General features: G+C 38.1%; 1 protein-coding gene across 3 annotated transcripts; it reads right to left on the bottom strand.

Annotated features, from left to right (window-relative positions):
- Positions 1-10697: 10697 nt before the first annotated feature.
- Positions 10698-19544, bottom strand: LOC125227554 (diacylglycerol O-acyltransferase 1). Of its 3 annotated transcripts, none has more exons than XM_048131892.1 (12): positions 19287-19543; positions 19112-19234; positions 18664-18792; positions 18414-18511; positions 17800-17852; positions 17570-17678; positions 17118-17267; positions 16546-16572; positions 14458-14599; positions 13024-13189; positions 12237-12509; positions 10698-11247 (listed from the first exon to the last, which is right to left on the bottom strand). In XM_048131892.1, the coding sequence occupies exons 2-12, from the start codon at positions 19225-19227 to the stop codon at positions 11023-11025; spliced, it is 1488 nt and encodes a 495-aa protein (XP_047987849.1). In that variant the 5' UTR covers positions 19228-19234; positions 19287-19543; the 3' UTR covers positions 10698-11022. The 3 variants fall into 3 exon arrangements, with proteins under 3 accessions (XP_047987849.1, XP_047987848.1, XP_047987850.1); XM_048131891.1 differs by having other exon boundaries at positions 19112-19240; XM_048131893.1 differs by lacking the exon at positions 16546-16572 and having other exon boundaries at positions 19112-19240; positions 19287-19544.
- Positions 19545-22513: the final 2969 nt, after the last annotated feature.

The raw sequence follows: 22513 nt of genomic DNA on the forward strand, positions 1-22513 counted from the left end.
TAAAGATTTTTTTATTGATGGCCAAGGAAAACACAAACAGCCAATTTAGAAAAAGAGGTCAGTTCGCATGTAAATAACATATTTTCATTTTAAATATAATGATTTTACCTAAATTTTAAATATGATAATTATACATTTATTAAGTATAAATAGAATATATTGTCTATGGGAATTTTTTCTTCGCCTCAATTGTTTTTCATGTTGCTACTTTTTCACCTTTTTCTTAATCTTGTTTTGCTTTGATATGTTTTTAATTCTAGGTCTGGGGCTGAATCTATCAAGAATTGAGAATTGATTCATCAAAAACCGGCCAAGAGCGTGTCGGGCCACGCTCAGTGTAGGGTTCCGTAGTTTTTCGTATTTTTCTCAAAAACTACTGAACCTATCAAGTTCAAAACAATTTTCCTAGAAAGTCTTTATAAAGTTCTACTTTTGTGATTTTTGTCATATTTTTTAAACGTATGGTTCAAAAGTTAGAGGGGGGGACGCACTTTTTTTCCTTTAGGAGCGATTATTTCCGAAAATATTAATATTATCAAAAAACGATCTTAGTAAACCCTTATTCATTTTTAAATACCTATCCAACAATATATCACACGTTGGGGTTGGAATGAAAAAAAATATCAGCCCCCACTTTACATGTAGGGGGTACCCTAATAAAACATTTTTTTCCATTTTTTATTTTTGCACTTTGTTGGCGTGATTGATATACATATTGGTATCAAATTTCAGCTTTTTAGTGCTTACGGTTAATGAGATTATCCGCGGACGGACGGACGGACGGACGGACGGACGGACAGACAGACATGGCGAAACTATAAGGGTTTATAGTTGACTACGGAACCCTAAAAAACTGAAAAGGAGCACAATGTAACTCTAATCTGAGCTAATTTCTATAAGCAGGTAAGGCGAAAAAAACGAGTAGCTAAACGCGAAGTACATATGTCGCCGAAGAGTTTCCATTTGGTTATAGCTAGCTAATTCCACGTTTTACTTAAAATTCAGTCAGTGAAAATCTTTGTTGGTAAGTAATGTACCTTGAGATCCTGTTACCAGTGTTACCTATTTGTTAGATGAGCAGTAAGTAGGTAAGTACTAAGGATTGTATCGTTAAGTATAAGGACAAAACAAACCTCGTCTAAATGTTGACATGTGCATAATTTTGTATTATTATGTTCCGAGACTATGATCTTAAGGTATTGGTAAGTACTATTTGATATAAGAAGGTCTGATATTTTTTTTATTTTAGGGACTTTATGGTACTTTCATTAAGGTCTAGCAAATAAATTTCGGACAACCCCTATCTGGCTTAATTTGAGAATATTTCAATGACTCTTTGTACGATTTCAACAAACAAAGGTTAATATGCTGCCAAAATATATTCTTTAAGAGTCCTCTTCATGGTTTTTCCAATTGGGTACTTGTAGAATAAATGCGGCGAATTTATATAATTTAAAAAAACGCAATTTTGAGCAACGTTCCGGATTGCCGTAAATTTTTGATGCTAGCAGGATGAGAGAAACAGATAAAAAAATTAGCCATAGGCCAAAGTCTAATTGACATTCATGGTGTTTGAACAGTGCGATATAAACAATGAATGATAGTCAAATTCGACATCAAAGTCGGAGTTAGAGTAAGCACCATGCCACATTCTCTAAATGGCCGCCATACACAGATCCTGAACTATATTTTTTTTAAATAACAGTGGCTAGACTATGTCCAGATATTCTGCTTTGTGGATCATGTGTCGTTGAGGTTCGCACCATACAATTTTTTTTCGCAATCGTATCATCTTTTACGCACTTTGTGAATTTTCTAGTAGCATTTGTCCGGAATCGTAATTGGTACTCGGGAGGATTAAGTCAATACTGTCTAAACCATATGCTTTACGTCGAGTTTCTAGGACAAAATGCGTACCTTATTATGTGCCTTATTAAGCCCATGGCTTGTTATAAGAAAAAAATATAATAGCAAATAAATACGGCTACTCAAAGTTGTCTTCATACTTAACGATACAGTCTTTACGTACAGTAAGTATTAATAAAAACATAAATTTTTATTACCTATGTTAACAAAATCGGTAAGAATTGATAGGTACTTTTATCATGGCATTTTTCTTCGGATTAAAATTTCCAGCAAAATTAAAAACTCCACAGGTAAACAATGAGAAACGGGGGTAAATCCACCGGTTCCCAACGGCGAGACACGTTCGAGCGCTATCGACGGCCCTTCATCAATTGATTCTGCGCTCAAAATGCTCGCGCGGGCGATGCTCTGCACCCTCGCTCCCAAACGAACAATGAACAATATTGACTATCAATTTTTGTAGTTTTTTAACAATATATTTTTTATTTTGGCGCGGACTTTGCAGACCCTAACGGAGATAGCTGGACGACACCTTCATGAGTAACTGGCCAAAAATGGTACAAAAACGGGAGCTGTTCTGCCTGTGCTGTGACTCTCACGCGAGGAGACCTTTGCCCAGCAGACACGTAAACGGGCAACAAAAGAAATTGTTATGTATAAGGCAAACAAGTAGACGTATCTCCTGATGGCAAGTGATTACTGCCACCATTGGACATCAGTAACTCCAGAAAAGTTGTAAGTACGTTGCCGTGCGCAACAAATATATAGGTAGGTTGAAGGTTTCCGCCGAAAAGACGTTCATTGATGCACTTCTCACTGAAACAGATACAACCTGAATTGGTTTCGGTAGGTTTGTAATAGATACAACACATTTTGTGAGTAGGTAGCAGGTAGTAGATCTACTAACAATAGCGCAACGAGGTAGGTAGACCGAAATGTCACTATGCTAGTTTTATTCCAGCGCTAGTTCGTTTGTTTCATTCCAGTGAAATTTCAATAAAAAACATTTGCCGCACTGGTTGCTCCTCATTTGTTTCGATAGTATAGGTACTTACCTAAGTACCTAATCTATCTAAATAGGTACCTACATAAAAATTATATTTCACAACTAGGTATCATATATATTTATTAAAAATGTAATATGCTATTATTTTCGTCCGTGGACGAAGTACGTAAACTGAAACTAGAGTAAATAAGTGAATGGAAAGTAGCACTATGACCCTGTAGTGATTGCCTTGCTGTTTTTCATCCTACTTATTTTGATTTTGCTAACCGGCGGGATACCAGTACTCCAGGCCCCGTAGCCGAATGGCATTTCTCCGACGCCAAACGAAAGCGATACGCCGCTGGCTCTGTCGCGCCAATACGCAAGCGCGATAGAGATAGATATCTACTAGCGCTTCGTTTCGTGAGCGATTGTGCCATTCGGCTAGCCACCCTGCAGTCTAATACTCTGTACTTTTAGGTAAGTATTTAAAAAAGATCGTATACCTAAACAAATAATTTATAAATTTTCGGGTAGTTACAACATTTGCCTGGAATCTTTTGGATACAGCGTGTGTATTCCATACGGGCGAATATCTTAATAACGATTGGTATCGGACCTGCGGTGACGTAGCCGAATGGCATTTCTGCGACGCGAAACGAAAACGAAACGCCGCGAAAGGTAGTCTGGCTCTGTCGTGCCAATACTCAAGAGCGATAGTGATAGACATCTCCGAGCTTATCGTTTCGTGAGCGTTTGTGACATTCGGCTACATACCCTGGCCCCGTAGCCGAATGGCAGTTCTGCGACGCGAAACGCCACCGAAACGCCGCAATACGCATACTCTGTCGCGCCAATACGCAAGAGCGATAGAGATAGATAGCTACGAAATAAATATTATCGTGAGCGTTTCGTGAGCGTTTGTGCATTCGGCTAGGCACACAGAGGATCATAACTATTTTTTTTTTAATAGATGAGATTTTTTTTATACATAATAATTCAGCACGCCATGTATTACGTCCACATCAATTAGCGTACCTACCTAAACGTCATTACGACATGACGTTTATGTTATCTTGTCTGCTTGGCCAGATTTAAAAAAATAATTTTCCCCTCACTAGCTCGGAAACACGTGTTTTGTCCTTTAATACCAGCGGGTAAAAACGTATTTTATCCACTAGTGGGTAAAGTAATTTGAACTTGAATAAAGTCAAATTTACTGCTTTAAAATTGATAAAAGTAGGTGAATCTAGTAAGGACGAAGAACATTAGGCCCAACTTCTTTCCCAAACTTCAGGTTATAAAGCATTGTGCAAGACATCAGCAAGTTATTTTATTTAATAGGCTTCCTCCTAGTTTAAAAGTCATTACGGATTGGCTTACATTTAAGCGCAATCTAAAGTCATTCTTATTGACTAGATGCTGCTATAGTGTTGAAGAAATATTTGATATTTGATAGGATTTAAGTCGATAAAATTGTGATTGTTATTTAGTATTAATTCAAATGGTTTACTGTATTGTTATTTATGTTGTATATAATGGAATTTCTGACACAATGATTGTATTGTTTGAAGAATAAATAAATGAAATAAATGAAATGAAAATGAAAAATAAAGATGATTTACCACCTGTAGAACTACTGGAAGCAGTGATAAACGCATTTTTAGGGTTCCGTAGTCAACTAGGAACCCTTATAGTTTCGCCATGTCTGTCTGTCCGTCCGTCCGTCCGTCCGTCCGTCCGTCCGTCCGTCCGTCCGCGGATAATCTCAGTAACCGTTAGCACTAGAAAGCTGAAATTTGGTACCAATATGTATATTAATCACGCCAACAAAGTGCAAAAATAAAAAATGGAAAAAAAGGTTTTATTAGGGTACCCCCCCCTACATGTAAAGTGGGGGCTGATTTTTTTTTTCATTCTAACCCCAACGTGTGATATATCGTTGGATAGGTATTTAAAAATGAATAAGGGTTTTTTAAGATCGTTTTTTGATATTATTAATATTTTCGGAAATAATCGCTCCTAAAGGAAAAAAAAGTGCGTCCCCCCCCTCTAACTTTTGAACCATATGTTTAAAAAATATGAAAAAAATCACAAATGTAGAACTTTATAAAGACTTTCTAGGAAAATTATTTTGAACTTGATAGGTTCAGTAGTTTTTGAGAAAAATACGGAAAACTACGGAACCCTACACTGAGCGTGGCCCGACACGCTCTTGGCCGGTTTTTTTGCGTTTTAGTTTCCTCGCTATAGTGAGGGGAAAAGTTTTGTGTTACACTCGGGTGCAAATGTATTTTACTTCTCGTGTGTTAAAAAACTCGCAAGTTCGGGATTCTATTCTCGAACCACTCGCTTCGCTCGTGGTTCAACTATAGAATCCTTTCACTTGCTCGTTTTTCAATTCCACACTCGGCGTTAAAATACAACTTTGCCCCCTTGTATAACAAATAACTATTAACCTTTTATTTTTTGCCTGTGTGGTGACGGGTTAAGAATTTCACCACCCCCTTTCTTTCCGTGGGTGTCGTAGAAGGCGACTATGGGATATGGGTTAAATTGTGGTGTAGGCGAGAGGCTGGCAACCTTTCACTGCAATGCCACAGTTTCGTTTTCTTTTAACCCCTTATTTGCCAAGAGTGGCCCTGAAGCTTTAGTAGTTTCATGTGCTCTGCCTACCCCATTATGGGATACAGGCGTGATTGTATGTAATTTAACCTCCGACGCAAAAACGACGGGGTGTTATAAGTTTGACGTGTCTGTCTGTTTGTCTGTCTGTCTGTCTGTGTGTGTGTCTGTCTGTGGTATCGTAGCTCCCGAACGGATGAACCGATTTAGATTTAGTTTTTTTTGTCTGAAAGCTGAGTTAGTCGGGAGTGTTCTTAGCCATGTTTCATGAAAATCGATGTACTATGTCGCGGTCTTGGGTTTTTTTTCAAAATTTTAATTTTGTGGTTTAGTCATACTTGTTATGGAGAAATTTTGGCCAAAAGCTGCACTTTTAGATGGAAGCAAGCCGCTTTGCATGGTGATAGTAGACATCATAGTAAACGATTTTTTCCGAGGATATCGAAATTTCATCCCTTAGGAAGCCGAGCGTAGCGAGGTGTTTTATGAAAATAAAAAAAATTATATCTTTTGAACATGTCGTCCGATTTTGACAAAACGTATCTCAAATGAAAGGTATTGCTTTATGAAATTAAAAAAAAATTGAAAAAAAAAAACATTATAAAAAAAGCAAGAAAAATAATAAAAAAAGTAGATTTACGTATCGCACTGAATAACTTCAAAAAATGACAGACAAAATGTACAATGTCGATATATGAGTTTTTTAAATCAAAGAAAAATAAATTCATAGTTGAAAACTAAAGACCGCATCGAAATCGGATTAGCATTTTTTAAGATACAACTTGCCAAACAACTTTGGCAAAATCCCAACGGAAAGATCGCTTTATATGGCCACTTTGAAATTCCTTTGCCAGAAAGTCAGAAATAATATATTTTTCTAACACAGAAAAATACAAAGTAACAGTACACATCAAAATAAAATAAAAAATTTCGAGGATATCATAATTTCAACCCTTAGAACGACGAGCGTAGCGAGGTCAGTTACGAAAACCGAAAAAAAAAATCTAATTTTTTTGTACGTCGTCCGATTTTGACAAAACATATTTCAATTGAATGGTATTGCTTTATGTAACTTAAAAAAATATTGAAATAAAAATTGGAAAAAAATGTAACAATTAAAAAAAAAACTTACATTTTCGTATCACACTGAATAACTGCAAAAAACGGTACACGAGTGTATAATGTATAATGTCTATATATGAGTTTTTAAAGTTAAAGACAAATAAATTCATGATTATAAACTAAAAACCAAATCGAAATCTATTTTTTAATATTTTTTTTAAGTTACATAAAGCAATACCTTTCAATTGAAATATGTTTTGTCAAAATCGGACGACGTACAAAAAAATTAGGTTATTTACAAAATGATTATCTTATATGATTCGTATTATCAGATACTATAACTGGATACATCATTCACCCGTATGGAATCCACACACTGTATACTATAGTCTAGGTAATCCTAAGTACTACAGTCAGTAATACCTACTCGTAAGTTCAGATAGCTTGTATGATAGGAGTCTTAACACCTAGTTTTATTAATGTTTATGATCAGATTTGCGTAATAAACCACTACGACTGACCTTCACTGTATCAAAGATAGTCGGCCATCGATCTCTAATCTAACGCATGCCGTATAGTCGAGTCAGAGGTTGAGCGACTGAGCGTGCGAGGAAAGTGCTATGCAGCTAGTAATAACCTAACCACAAAATTACAATTTTGAAAAAACCCCCGACTGCGTTATACATAGACTATAGTAGACCGATTTTCATGAAACATGGCTAAGAACACTCCCGACTAACTCAGCTTTCAGACAAAAAAAAACTAAATCTAAATCGGTTCGTCCGGTCGGGAGCTACGATGCCACAGACAGACACACACAAAGACAGAGTAACAGACAGACAGACGGACAGACAGACACGTCAAACTTTTAACACCCCGTCGTTTTTGCGTCGGGGGTTAAAAACAATATCTCAAGCTCGCATTTCCTAGGATAGCGGTGCGTAGTACTAGTACTACTCACCATATGACGGACCTATCCTAACCCTAGAAAACTCGGGCTTAAACAAAGAGCGTTTTCTCATTATCCGATCCGATATATTTAAGATGGTGCTTTTAATAATATATAGATAGGATATCGGTCATCGGTCCTACATCCGATATCGGATCAGATAATGTGGATGCGCACTTTTTTTTTTGTCGGAGTGGGGAATGCGTTACGCACCGTCCCCCCCAGCCGCGGGAAGGCCTTGAAGGGGGGGGAGGGGGGCTCCCTCCTTCGGCCCCCTCTCTTGTCGAGAGGGAGGGAAAGAGGTTTACCGACTAATCCCCACTCCGGCGTTTCGCCCTCTGTGCCGTTCGCGCGGGCGCCATGGGATCATCGGGTCTCCTCTGTCCACCATGGCGCCCTCCGGCAGCCCCGAATTGTTACAGGGCATCCGCACAGGTTAGGGAGAGAGGGATCAGAAACGCTTGATCCCTCCCTCGACGGGGTTAGTGGGGCCGGTGCAATGCGGGTCCCGTACCCGCTGGCCCCGCTAAGGGTCGTGGACTTTCTCAAGAGTTACTGTTCTCATACAAGTGACTCAATAGTTGCCACATGTAAAACGCTTTACATAGACGGTGGCGCCCCTATTAATTTGTACTCTCTTTTGCCAGGCTGTACGTTAGTAACTCGAACACAAACCATACTTTCGCCAAACAAAGAAAATGTATAAGTAATAGAAAGCACTGACAAGGTTATAAAATTAAAAATAATTTAAATTCAAAACAGGGTATATTTATAAACTTTCCTCGCAGTTCCAAAACATACATCAATAATTATATTCATTCACATAACAAACATATTTTTATGCACTGATTAGTAACATTCATGCAGATATTATCAAACATTCTAAAAAATATTTAAGCTTTATTTTGTTTGTAATGGTTATAATCAAATAATAAAAAATAAGTAGGAATTAAATAAATATATAACATTACAAATTATCTTAAAACTAATTAAGAAAAATGGTTCCAAATGTAAAAAGTTCCAAACGAAATTCAATAAATAAATGCAATAAAATATAACAGACATCTTTTATAAAAAAATATATTGATCCAGAAATATACAATCAACTCTTAGGCAATCATAATTTAATAATAATCTCAGTATTTTTTTTTTTTTGAAATAATAAAAATTCCCATAAATATACAAAAATGTTATACTTATACCACAGATCAATACAACAAGATGGCCCTTACAGGGCGACTCGCGGTCACCAAGCATACGACAAATCAGGTTTATAAAAGTTTGAACGCGTGCGACACCGATCAGTAGCGCCCAAGTATACGACCCGCTAACAGTGTCCGTGTCCGCTCGGGAAAAAATCTTAAATAATCAATTTTGGTTGCAAACAATGGTCTCTTACAGCATAAAGTGGTGTGGCAAGTCTTCTAACACTTCTACATGTAAAAAAGATGGAACAACATTCCACAGTTAAGTCAAATTAATTATTTTGTTGAATATTGTTTATTGTCGGCGGAGTTCATTTATACTGGTCAATATGGTTGTGCTGAGCGGCGCCGAGGCGCGTCCATCCCTCTTTACCGAGTTAACAATGTGATATGCTATCCCTTTCACGTAAACGACTAGGCATGGGGCCATGTTAGTTTATGTCTGTTGCGGGAACTTCGTACTGCCGTTCGTACCATGTGCTACCATTTTATGAAATATAAAAGAAAGCAGATTTGTAATAGTGAATAATTATCTAGAATCTGTAGAGTCTGTAGTGGTATTTAGTTCATTGATTAGTTTAGAATATTTAGTTGGTTATTTAACTTAGTAAACGTAAGTAAAAATGCACAGTTTAGTTATTAGTTACTAGAATGATTTTTATTGAGATGCTATCACAATTATCATCCTCCTTGCGTTATCCCGGCATCGGCATTCGCCACGGCTCATGGGAGCCTGGGGTCCGCTTTGGAAACTACTACCAAGATTTGGCGTAGGCACTAGTTTTATGAAAGCGACTGCCATCTGACCTTCCAACCCGAAGGGTAACTAGGCCTTATTATAATTTGATTATAATATTATAATTTGTTGCAAAACAAATTCACCACAGTACCTGGTACCGGTACCATTGTCTATAATAGACATGTCCCATTCCCATCCCTACTGCTAATCATAAAGGCGCGCCATTATTTGAAACGACCAATGGCAGCACCGTGCGCGCCCGCCTCACCCCGCAAGGATTGGTGATTTGCGTCTCGAACAATATCGCTTGCATTTGGCTTCTAGTGGGGTGTTCTGTGACTTATACATAAATACCTCTTTGAATTATCAACATATAAAATATTGTCATGACATTCAATTAAAATATAACACGGTTTATCACAAGCGCGAATATAATAAGGCACAAAGCGCGGTGAAGACTCAGTCTTATTTATATACACCAAAATGCCTCAAAATAGTTAACAAGTATAACTAGCATATTATAAAGCAAGAACCCGGTACCCTCCACCTAACCCCAAAAACCCTCATATAAAAGTATAAATAAATTTATCATTACCAGGAATGGCACTTCTTTAGAGTTTCTATTATTTCTAGAAATATATTTAGCACACATGAATATAAAATGTATGTATAATTATAATAATTAATTGTTTGGCTAAATATAAATATTTGGCGCCAAATTTGGTAAATATTTTTGATATAATATAAGACACAGCTGTTCAATAGACGCATCCTTCTATAGGAAGGTATGTAATTATCAATGAATCATTTCTTATGTTTTCTCAATAATTACTATCAACATTCTTGAAAGACAGTTTGCTCTTAGGGAAAATATTCAAACCATTTTGAACGATAATCTATTGTACATTACATTCATAAATGACTGGTGAGACAAACTCACTCATTCCTTACGAGTAAGTATAGTATGTAATTATGTATACTATGTATCTAAGTCTAAAATACCGGATATTGGAACTATTCATTTCAATGAATTGCTTATAATGGCTACCACCAGTTGACAATTGGCATTTACTGTAGCGACTGCGTAAGGGACCGTCCACACTCAAGAGACGCATGTCCGCCCACGCGGAAAGGACGTCAGCGCCACGCCGCCTGAATGTAATTTAAAAAACGTCTCCTAAATACATTTTGTATAGGAAAGACGTAAGACGCGCCCCCAGGCGGCGCGGCGCGCGCCAAGCGACATCCCTTGCGCGTCCTATAACATTCAGGCGGCGTGGCGCTGACGTCCGTTCCGCGTCGGCGGACATGCGTCTCTTGAGTGTGGACGGTCCCTAAACTCGATCGTAATTCATCTCGCATTCATTCATTTACACGTGCACTGGTACTCAACCCACGCAACAATGCAAGTGACCCGCCAGATTCTAGTATAAAGACAATCTTAATATGAGCGTGACCTTGATGCAAATTCAAATAACCTTGCGGCCCGGAACTGCAAAGCTTAAAACCAGTTTCAAGATGAGTATACGATCAAGTTCACGCAAATAGTGTATTGTCAAGTGCAATCAATGGTTATCTCCTGCTAAGCGTACTAATGACTGACGAAGGTATGTGACTTAAAATGCTGGAGCGCGTAATCGTGGTAGTACATCATGATAGCAAGCGGCTGGCCGAGAATTATTGAGCTCCACACGATGAGGTTGCCGTAGCGGGGTCCCAGTCGCACCTCAGCGAAGCGTGATATCACGGAGAGTGGCGGCTGCGCCATCATGCCTAGGAACGCCCACACGCGGAACATCTGTAGGGGGACGCTCACCTGCGAAAGAAAATTTGGTTATATAAAGTAAAACACCACATTAACTCCGTAAGTCTAACCAAAGATACATTGAGGAGAATACAGGGAAGTCATGGTGACATTAGACCGTCGGAATCTGCATTCCTGACAGAAGACGTTTTAAAAACGAAGCAGCACATTGAAACTCCCAGTTTTAAAACGTGTTTGTTTATCAAGCTGTCATGGTTTCAAACTAACCAAATACTCCTGGAAAAACGCTGAGATCAAGAACACGCAGCCGTCTTACTGTACCCCATCTGTTATCGGATGTACACGTGTCTTACGGCTCACTTAAGTGCACAGACACGTTCCACATGCGCTAGAACGTACTGATGTTGGTCGTACACTTCAGAAGTTAACGAGCTATAACGAAACTAACCAAATACTCATGGAATAACGCTGAGATCAGGAACACAGCGGCACTGGCAGCCGCCTTGCTGTACCCCATCTTAGTGATAGGGATGTACACGTGCCGCACGGCCCACTTGTGCACGGGCAGGTTCCACGTGCCACAGAGCGTGCCGATGTTGTCATTGCTGTTTATTTAACACGCTAGAATGATATGACACTAACCAAATACTCATGGAACAATGCTGAGATCAGGAACACAGCGGCACTGGAAGCCGCCTTGTTTTACCTCATCTCAGTTATATCGGAATGAAGGTACACGTGTCGCACGGCCCACTTGTGCACGGGCAGGTTCCACGTGCCACAGAGCGTGCCGATGTTGTTATAGCAGTTTAATTGACAAAAGCTAGAATGATTTGAAACTAACCAAATACTCATGGAATAACGCTGAGATCAGGAACACAGCGGCACTGGCAGCCGTCTTGCTGTACCCCATCTCAGTGATCGGGATGTACACGTGCCGCACGGCCCACTTGTGCACGGGCAGGTTCCACGTGCCACAGAGCGTGCCGATGTTGTTATAGCAGTTTAGTTGACAAAAGCTAGAATGATTTGAAACTAACCAAATACTCATGGAATAACGCTGAGATCAGGAACACAGCGGCACTGGCAGCCGTCTTGCTGTACCCCATCTCAGTGATCGGAATGTACACGTGTCGCACGGCCCACTTGTGCACGGGCAGGTTCCACGTGCGCCAGAAGGTGCCGATGTTGTTCGAGTTCCACCAGTCGCCGTAGAAGTGCCGGTCTGCGAAGTGCAACAGCTCGCCCATTAGGTTCAGGAACGAGTGGAAGGTCAGATAGAAGAAGCACAGCCACATTAGATGGTTTGGTACCTGTAATGAAATGAAACGATTAGTTTTCTATCAACATTTTTTTAAATTGGAAATTGGTAAAGTCTAGCATGGAGCATTATTACCCAAAAGATATCTATTCACTCTTGATACAAACAGATCCAAGTTATATGGGCTGGAAATAGATACGCAGGAAGTGATTTCCGCTCTATAGCCCTTACCATGATAAAGCTGGATACAAATCGAGTAGGGCGAATCAGTGACGACGTGCGTTTTCACATTATCCGATCCGATATCGGATGTAGGACCGATATCCCATACATTACAGGCGCCATTTTGGATTTTTTCCATTGAAATCCTTCCGACATCCGATATCGGATCGGATAATGTGAAAACGGACTCAAGACAAGTCCGCATCTAGTCCCATGAAGATAGAAAGATGGGGGATTAGATGATGTAATCCCATTGCCCACACCTCGGAATGTAACCTCTAAATCTTGATATTGGTGTATTTTTCTGGTAGCTCTGATATCTATATTTACGATAGTTTACTTACAGCAAGCTTGAGCAGCCTCTCCAGCATCTTGAGGTAGTCCATCCTGGAGAAGGTGTCGATGGAGTTGGTGACGGAGGGGATCATCCACTGCTGGAACAGAGCCAGCACCAGGTTCACGCCGAACACCACCTCGAGAAGACGTTTGATCAGGAACCGCTTGCGAATCCTGGTGGAATTATTAATTATAAGTATTGAAATAAAAAGTAAATAGGAACAAAATTCATTCTACCCTATAGCACAGTATAATAAAGAGTACTATCGTACAGTATGGCCACTTCCGCTCCCCGCTGAAAGTGCCGCCCACCCCCTCTCGGTTACCTCACAGTTACCGCCTGTCAAAAATGCGAACAGACGTCCTGTCATATTTCACTCATACAACGTTCGCGTTCACCTACACGAGCTTAGACTGTGTGCTAGGAACGCACCTCTTTCATATATTTGATCGCCAGTGTCCGAGGTGTGCCTATAGGGTCTATATAAAGAACATAACAATAGATAATAATCGGTTCCACTGTACAGTTCTAATAAAATAGAAAAACCGGATTATTTCTGCGTAAAATACCTCCTACTGGCATTTTGCTGTTTTTACTTTTTAACCCCCGACGCAAAAACGACGGGGTGTTATGCCTGTCTGTCTGTCTGTGTGTGTGTGTGTGTGTGTATCTGTCTGTGGCATCGTAGCTCCCGAACGGATGAACCGATTTAGATTTGGTTTTTTTTAAGACATGCGTCAACGTAACACAAATAAGTATGTCATAATATTTAACCCGTGTCTCGTGAAACAGCCTATTTCTATTACAAACTAAGCAAAGGGTATAATTACAAACTCGACCTACTTATGAATATCGATATCAATTAAATCGACATTGAACTTGCCTTAAATGGCTCCCATACAGCGGTGCCTTAAATGCTCAGCACCTTTTATAGTAAGCCTCGCGGTAGGCTAATGTATCAGGTGTACAAATGTCTACCTATCCCCTGTACATACCTATCTCTTCTTAAAGTTATTCTCTCTTCGAGGATTTTAAACCTCGCTTCCTTTTTATAACCGTAACAAATATTTCAAGAACATACATAATTTAATATCAAGACTGTTCTAAAAGGAAAACTCAAAGGACGAGAGCCACTGGGTCAGGTTAGATATGATTATAGTCAGAAGTTGACACAATAAACTACGAACGGAAAAACGAAAACGCATCGTGCTTGGACAGGATTTCAGCAACAAAAGCGTGCATACATAATCTAAATAATTTGTAAGTATGTAATTTCCTACTTGTTCTTTTATTTGTATTGGACGTCATTTAAAGAAAAGGATGGATCCTAAAGCGCAATTACCCATAGAAAAATATTAACATAAATGTTTTATGCAAAGATAAATAATACTTGCAAGATTTATTCCTTTTCGAAACACTACGTCATGGATGAATAACTAACCGTGTAGTGCGGGGGAAATTCAACTCATAACACAGGGTGGGTGCGAACAGGAAGTAAAACAAGTCTTTCAGGTTCAGGTTGTCGGGGTACCTCACGAGCCCGGCGACCGCGAAGGCGTCTCCTTTCTCTTCCTCGGTGGTTTCTGTTGGACATGTCAGCATGCTATTAAAACAATTATTAATTTCATTAATGTGGCAAGCCACCGCATACCAAAATATACAGTGCGACGTGAAATAGTTGAAATGAGGGTCACTTGCTTCGTAACTGTTGTAGTCTGTGCGGAAAGAGAAGTTACAGAACGTATACCATTCGACATCTCTTCTGTTTTCGAAAAGACTCTAAGAGCCAGTTGCATCGACCACAGTTAACAGATTGGAAATCCCATACAAAATTCGGTAACGTAACGGATGGTTAAAGTGCAAGCGACCCTATCACTATCAGTTTTGAGTGCTTAAAGATGTTAACAATTTAGTATGGATGTTATTTTTAGTTACATTTTATTAATTTCGCACTATTTTATGTCGCACTGTAAAAATCAACTCCACACCAAGCGATCATAAATGCAACTAGCTACCTACCAAACCCTATAAATAAATAACAAATTAAACCTGCTATGGCTTGTAGCATAGACAAAGATTTTCTCAGGTGCTATTCAACATATTGCAGTCTTCCATATTTTCCATATCTCCTAAAATATTTGTGACGTATTAGTATCTAGTAAATTAGACCATATTTTAATGTCTACAATGGAAGTTTATTAGGAAATTTAGTAAAATTATAAAATAGGTAGCTAAGCGAGTAAGACAAGTTATGGGACTTAAGAATTTACATGATGTGATGTGAATAACAATGAAATAGTGTTAAGAGGGTTTCCTCTTTGTTTATTAGTGGTAATTTTTCCATACAAAAGTATCGATAGTTTAGCCCTAGTAGATGGACAGTAAGGTGTCCTGATACTGGTTGAAATGTTGTCCATTAATTACCGGGCACCCTTTATCAATAACGAAACCTCGATTTCTGATATTTTTACTGTGAGCGGCAGCCCTTAAGGGTGCTTTCAAGAAAAACGTCAAAATAATGTAAAATTGATAGTTTTAGTCGGTGAAATACTACACTTTCCGTTATCTAATAGATATATTTAATTCAAGTTTCAATTAAAGCATCTTATTATCTTGATTCTTATACCACGGGATTTTTGAAAACTAACTCACTAAATTAATTATGATTTTTTCTCTGATGCACGTTTAGGAAAACCCGCGTATAGTGCTGAATTAGTCGATCTTATTTGTAAAATTTGGAGAATTTTGAATACTGAAACTGGTAAATTTATAATACGTATATCCTGTACTACAATCTTCTCAGACTACATTTTTATTATAAGGTTTTGAAAAAGAGTAGGCATACGAAGCTAAGATGATTTAAATTTTTTTCAGAAATCACCTAAAATTAAGTGACATCTTCTTTGAAAATCTACATCACATCGAAGTTATTTTCATACTAAATTTATCAGCAACGTTTACAAAAATTTCTCTTATGCCTTAGTGATTATAAATGTCTATTATCTATTTTTGGCATTTTTTTGAAAACGAGCCTTCACCGTCACAATTATTACCACTTCTGAACATTTTCTCATATTTTGTTAGACCAAGTAGAAAAAATCCTACAATATGTTATATATTTGTAAACTACTCGCAAAGCCCTTTAATTTGATACCACACCAGCATGATTAAGCGCTCAGTTGCTATTTCACTATTTTTCACATGAAAGCGCTCTTAACGCACTTATTTTAGAAGACACCATAAATTCTTTGCGTTAGCTTTCCTTTTAATATAGCCTTGGACTCCTCGACCTCTTAGCTGCTTCTGCTGCTTACAATATATCCTGTGCTTATATGTAGGTAACTAACGAACAAGTAAATGAAGAAATATCAGAATATCAGCCATAATACTAAATGCGTCTACATGAATACGTCAGTTTATTATTGACACGAACAGTTCTGAAGCGGAAGTGCAAGAAGCATACAGAACAGAAACAAAAGAAGTGCGAAAATATTCAGTGCAAACAATCCGTTCCCAACAATGAACTTACGATCTTGTTCCGCGTGCATGAGCTCATCTGAAAATGTAATTACGAAAATCAACTAGGCAGTCATCATTTACTTAATTTGTATCTATATTATTTTTAATTGACAGACCAAAGTGTTAGCTTGGGCAAAATTTTGTTCGTATGTTAGAATGTTCTTCTCTGCAAGTCGCAATTCTTAATGGATTTTCGTCAAAAATTATAAAAAGAAAAGGTGAAATTTGTAAAATAAATAGTTACTTATATTCAGTTTTTTTATGGTGGAGCCATGGTGCTTTGCGAAGTATACAACTCACAAAGTCACTAAACGTTTAGGTGTGATACTGCAATAGGGGCAAACGAGCGTATAGTTCACCAAAGGTTAAGAAGTGGATGTAATAATCGATTAACAGTATTACTTACATATTTGGTATCCTTTTATACAATAGTTCAATACCCCTGAATGTATGCTTGACTGTTTACGCTGATTTTAAACATCGTCACAGTGATATCATAATGTTGTAGTTGGAATTTGGGATCACCTAACCCCCACAAAAAATTGATAACTCTTAAATAAAACCATATTATTGTAAACTTACTGTAATTGGGTGCGGATAGACTCTGACGCCTCAAAGTGTTCTTAGAGAATTTCCCCTTTGCTCCTTTACGGACCCAGTGATTAGTTTGTGCGTAGCTCCATAACTTCAAAAATAATATTAAATAGATGAAACACACTGTTGTTCTGCCCACTGAAACATTGAAATAATTTCATTAATCCTTTGATCGTCACGCTTATCATGATGACTCATCGGAATGCACAAATGTTGGCCTTGGACTAACCTCACACATCTGATGATGTCATTGGCGGTCAAAGGAAGTATAATTACAAATGTATTTGTCTTTTTTTTCTGCCAAAACAAACATTAATTCTTGTTTTGGTAAGTTTTTAATACTTAAAACAAATAAAAAAGAAAAATAAAACTACAATTTTACATTATCCACCTTTTGATAATGATATGATGAAGGATGTAAGTAATAAACAAATATTTACCAACACTAAATTCTTGACCCTTGTATTGTAAAACAGCCACAGGTAAAGATACCAATATAATCAGGTAGCATACTTGTAGGACACTTCCCACTCTTCCAGAAATCATACCCTGCAAAAATGCATTTAAATAGTAAATAAGATTTAGCCAATAGCTATGTATAAGTTTGGTTGACAAAATAAATAATTTACTTGACTTATATTTATTCTGAATATTAAATAAATATACATACCACAGCCATAGCTTTCTCTATCAGCAGACTTGCAACAATAAGTACAACAGAAACTGAAAAAAAAAATATTAAGGGAATGGGATTTCAAATTATCACCATTATTTGTCACTAACCTAACCACTAGACGAGGCCCCTTTTTGCCAAGAGTGGCACTGAAACTTAGTAGTTCATGTGCTCTGCCTACCCCTTTATGGGATACAGGCGTGATTATATGTATTTATGTATGTATGTACCATTATTTGTTTGGCATTGTACATCCACAAGTAGACTGCTGGTCTAAATACAATATTGTTGTAACTTTATGATACACAATATCAGCAAATGTTTAAGGAAATATATCAGCCAGTGGCAGACTTATTTTCTATTAAGGTACAGCGGGACAATTTCAACTGGGGGCCAAATGCAACTGATCCATTTTTTCCATGTTTTACAATGCTTGCATTATTAATTAGTGTCCACTGGTTATATATGGCACGTGTGTTCAGTGGATACATGTGGAACCCAACTTAATAGTGTAATAATGGAGAAAATTGATCAGTTACAATTGCCCCCCAGTCGGGATTTGCCTGCTGTACTACTCTTCAAGTACAAACATACACACAATTGATACTTACAAATGATTAATACTACTGATGGAAATTCATTCTGGGTGCCCTCATTCCGGCCAGTAAGAATGATGAACCATTCTATGGGGTTCACACGAAAACCATATCTGAAATTGTACAAAACTATATGTAATAAACTCTCCATTAGACACACTCCACAAATGCAATTTTTATAACAAAAACTATGATAATGTACTAATATGTTATAATTTTTTTTTTTACTACTTATTATTATTATTTTATATTAAATTATACAAACTTGAGAAAATTTTCGAGGCACAAGCGCAGACCTCCTATGGACAGCATGAGGAAGCCCCAGGTCACGAGGCCTGTAAAGTTCTTGAACCCCGAGCTCCATGAAAACAAGGAATCTCTTGGCTTGTGGATCCTGGAAGTTTAGATTTTAACTTTTCCTTATATACCACAAATGACTTCTTTAATCCACTAATTTATTAAGAAGAGAACTAGGTAAATAATATTGTCTTCATTTACAGTGACAGTTACAAATGAATAAAATTATAAAAGCTGTAGAGGATAGAAACATCACCTTGTATTATAAAACTAATGTAATGCTAATGTAACAGAAACAAACAAAACTACAATAAGCAATTACATATATGAATATAAATAAAACTACTATAAAAATATAAATAAATACTATCTAAAGGGAATGTTCCATTTTATTACAGCTAATAAAAAAATCTTACGGTTTATCTTGCTGAGACTTCCTTGCTTTAGTTTCCTGTTCTGTAATTTCTTCGGCTCGAGTAACACTTTGCGCTCGTCTAAAGCGCAAAGCTTTTTCCTCTGATTCTGCAGCCATGATGTTCCTACAACTTTACAAACTGGTAAAACGGTTTCGACGGTTTCGACTAAACTCACTGTAATGGAGATCCGGTTTAAATGATAAGGCGGGTATTTAGATAAAGATCACTGCAAGTTTCCATCCGCCTAACAACAGAATGCTTAACTGTGATTCCTTGGTTTTCCTATCACATTAATGTTAAATAAAAAAATAAGAATGACCGGACATGTAACTGAATATGAATACCATGGACATTAGCCTTATCAAAGGTCATTCAAATGGGTCAATCGGTATGCAAGTATTAAGCAAGGTAGATAATTCCTTATGATTGTGATTGCCTTGTCCATTGGTTTATTTTTTTGACATTTTTGACAAATGGAATGACATTAAGATTACGTAGTTACCATGTGAAAAAAAAAAAACACCAAGTGCTTGCACACACAAACATATACGAATATGAAGGCCCTTACATTTGGACAATATTGTATTTTAATATTATCATAGATTTATATATATTAAGCTAGATTGAGTTGTTAGGCCAAAAAGTGTGTCCACATGAGAGGGTAAAGTTGGGGCTGGTGTCCCTCTCGCACTTATTGCCACTGTCAAAATCATTTGAATGACGTCATCACTGTCATTATTTGGGGATACCAGTCAATATTCAAAGTTACTACCAAATCTACTAATACCCAATTAAAGATTTTTTTAATTGCGCAAATCTTTGGTTTTATTCATAATAATGACTTACCATTTCGTTACTTAATGTGTTACTTAATATCTAGGTTAAGTTAGGTTTAGTTTTTTTTTATTCGTTACAAGGTATTAATATCCTTGCCTCGATATAATACAAAAATAATTTGAGAAGTTTATAATAGTACATTATCGACACGAGTTACGAATTTCCTTTTCGCACGTGTATCGTACGACGTTTTTCACAAGCGCGGATCCAGCCAGCCAGGGGGGGGTCACGTGGTAAAGGCCCAGGCCCCCCCGGGGGGGTCATGTGGTCTATTTGTATGGCCAGCCTAGGCTCCAGGGGGGGGTCATGACCCCCATGACCCCCCTCCCTGGATCCGCGCATGGTTTTTCAGTACAAATGAGCCTCCGAAGTTTCAACCTCGCATATAATGAACCTTAAACCTGAAATGAAAACTTAGTTCTGATTTAAACTTTCACGATTATTACACATAATTATTTTTAAAAACCGGGACTTAATCGCGTATAACTACATATTAAACTGACCTCCAACGTTTCAAGGACGGCGTTGTCCCCGTGGTCTCGGAGAAGACTGGCTTGAAATGACATCAACACCTTCTGACAGCCGCGCGAGTTTTTCGAACTACCCGCACTTGGTTTTGATTATCAACTTGAACTGTTTGCGCACTAGGGATGTTGGAGGTCAGTTTAATATGTAGTTATACGCGATTAAGTCCCGGTTTTTAAAAATAATTATGTGAAAACTTAGTTATCATACAGGTAAAAAATAAAAATACTACTACTATAGTAATCTCTTTAACACTGGTCACACGTGCGAGAGGGACACCAGCCCCTCTCATGTTGTCTCCACATGTCTTTTACTAGTCTGACAAGAACGCCTTTCTGCACCGGTGATAAAGTTCAATTTAGTATGGCAAAAAAAGTGTGAGCTCAGTCCCTATTGAAGGTCCATATATATTATAGACGCAATATTATTATGAACAATAATTACAACAATAATTTGCTCTGATAATTAGGTTAGATTAAGATCATAATATATATGTAATGAACTATTCATAAGAGCTTGTAATTAGCCCTACATGAATAAAGATATTTTGAATTGAATAGAATTTGAATTGAATTGAATTGACACTATGGTACATTCTTATTTGAATTGGAAAAAATTATGAAATAAATTTTCACCATTATTCTTTGTTCATATATATTATTACTTTTTGTTGTCACTTCCAAGTTTGCTTCCATGTCACTTCGACTTTTTGTTGCTCTTATTTTATGTGCAAGCACCATCATTATATTTACAAACCACTTACAAACCATAAAAAACTAGCTTTTACCCGCGGCTTCGCCCGCGTAATAAAAGTATTCTTATTGAAACGTTTACAAAAAATAAGATTTTCATTTGGATCCGTAGGTTTCTTTGTAAGTAGGTACATCTGTCCGCGATTATTTCGATTAAGGTAAAGCGGGGCAATTCTCGACTGCCATTGTAACTGATCTATTTGCTGTACGGTCAGCCAAGAAAGTGGTTTACCACTTTTCGACTCTATTGATCGAAAAGTGGTAAACCACTTTTTTGGCCGACTGTACCTTACACATATTACTATTGTTTTAAAAGAAATTCTTGCAATGATTGTAGAATTGTTACACAGCGACCACAGCGTAGGTAGTAGGTACGAATATGTATGTATTTTACCTATATGAATATTTATACTGGGGAAACTTCATACAACCCACATAGCCAGTATCTCGACGCTATGGTCGGTAGGGTAAAAAGTACTTTCTTGCATTATCGCTTACAATTTTTTCCATTTTGATTATACTTATTGCAAACGTAAACATATAAAAGGCAAGCAAACAACGATCTTCTTACAGCACATTGAATGTAATAGTTATTACAGTCTACAGATGCAGGATACTCGCCGATGCCTACTTACTAATCCCTTCCCACTGAGCCACCTGCATTTTACACTGCCTAGATATCGATTGCCGACCGATTATTCCGACCCCAATCCCTATTCTTATCCCTGTCCCTATCTCTATCCTTGTCCCCGTCCCCGTCCCATCCCCGTCCCCGTCCCCGTCCCCGTCCCCGTCCCCGTCCCCGTCCCCGTCCCCGTCCCCGTCCCCGTCCCCGTCCCCGTCCCCTATCCCTATCCCTATCCCTATCCCTATCCCTATCCCTATCCCTATCCCTATCCCTATCCCTATCCCTATCCCTATCCCTATCCCTATCCCTATCCCTATCCCTATCCCTATCCCTATCCCTATCCCTATCCCTATCCCTATCCCTATCCCTATCCCTATCCCTATCCCTATCCCTATCCCTATCCCTATCCCTATCCCTATCCCTATCCCTATCCCTATCCCTATCCCTATCCCTATCCCTATCCCTATCCCTATCCCTATCCCTATCCCTATCCCTATCCCTATCCCTGTCCCTGTCCCTGTCCCTGTCCCTGTCCCTGTCCCTGTCCCTGTCCCTGTCCCTGTCCCTGTCCCTGTCCCTGTCCCTGTCCCTGTCCCTATCCCTATCCCTATCCCTATCCCTATCCCTAAAAAAGATAAAAACTAAACCTATACTTATGGC

This window comes from Leguminivora glycinivorella, chromosome 6 (genome assembly GCF_023078275.1).
Source record: "Leguminivora glycinivorella isolate SPB_JAAS2020 chromosome 6, LegGlyc_1.1, whole genome shotgun sequence".
Classification (NCBI taxonomy): domain Eukaryota; kingdom Metazoa; phylum Arthropoda; class Insecta; order Lepidoptera; family Tortricidae; genus Leguminivora; species Leguminivora glycinivorella.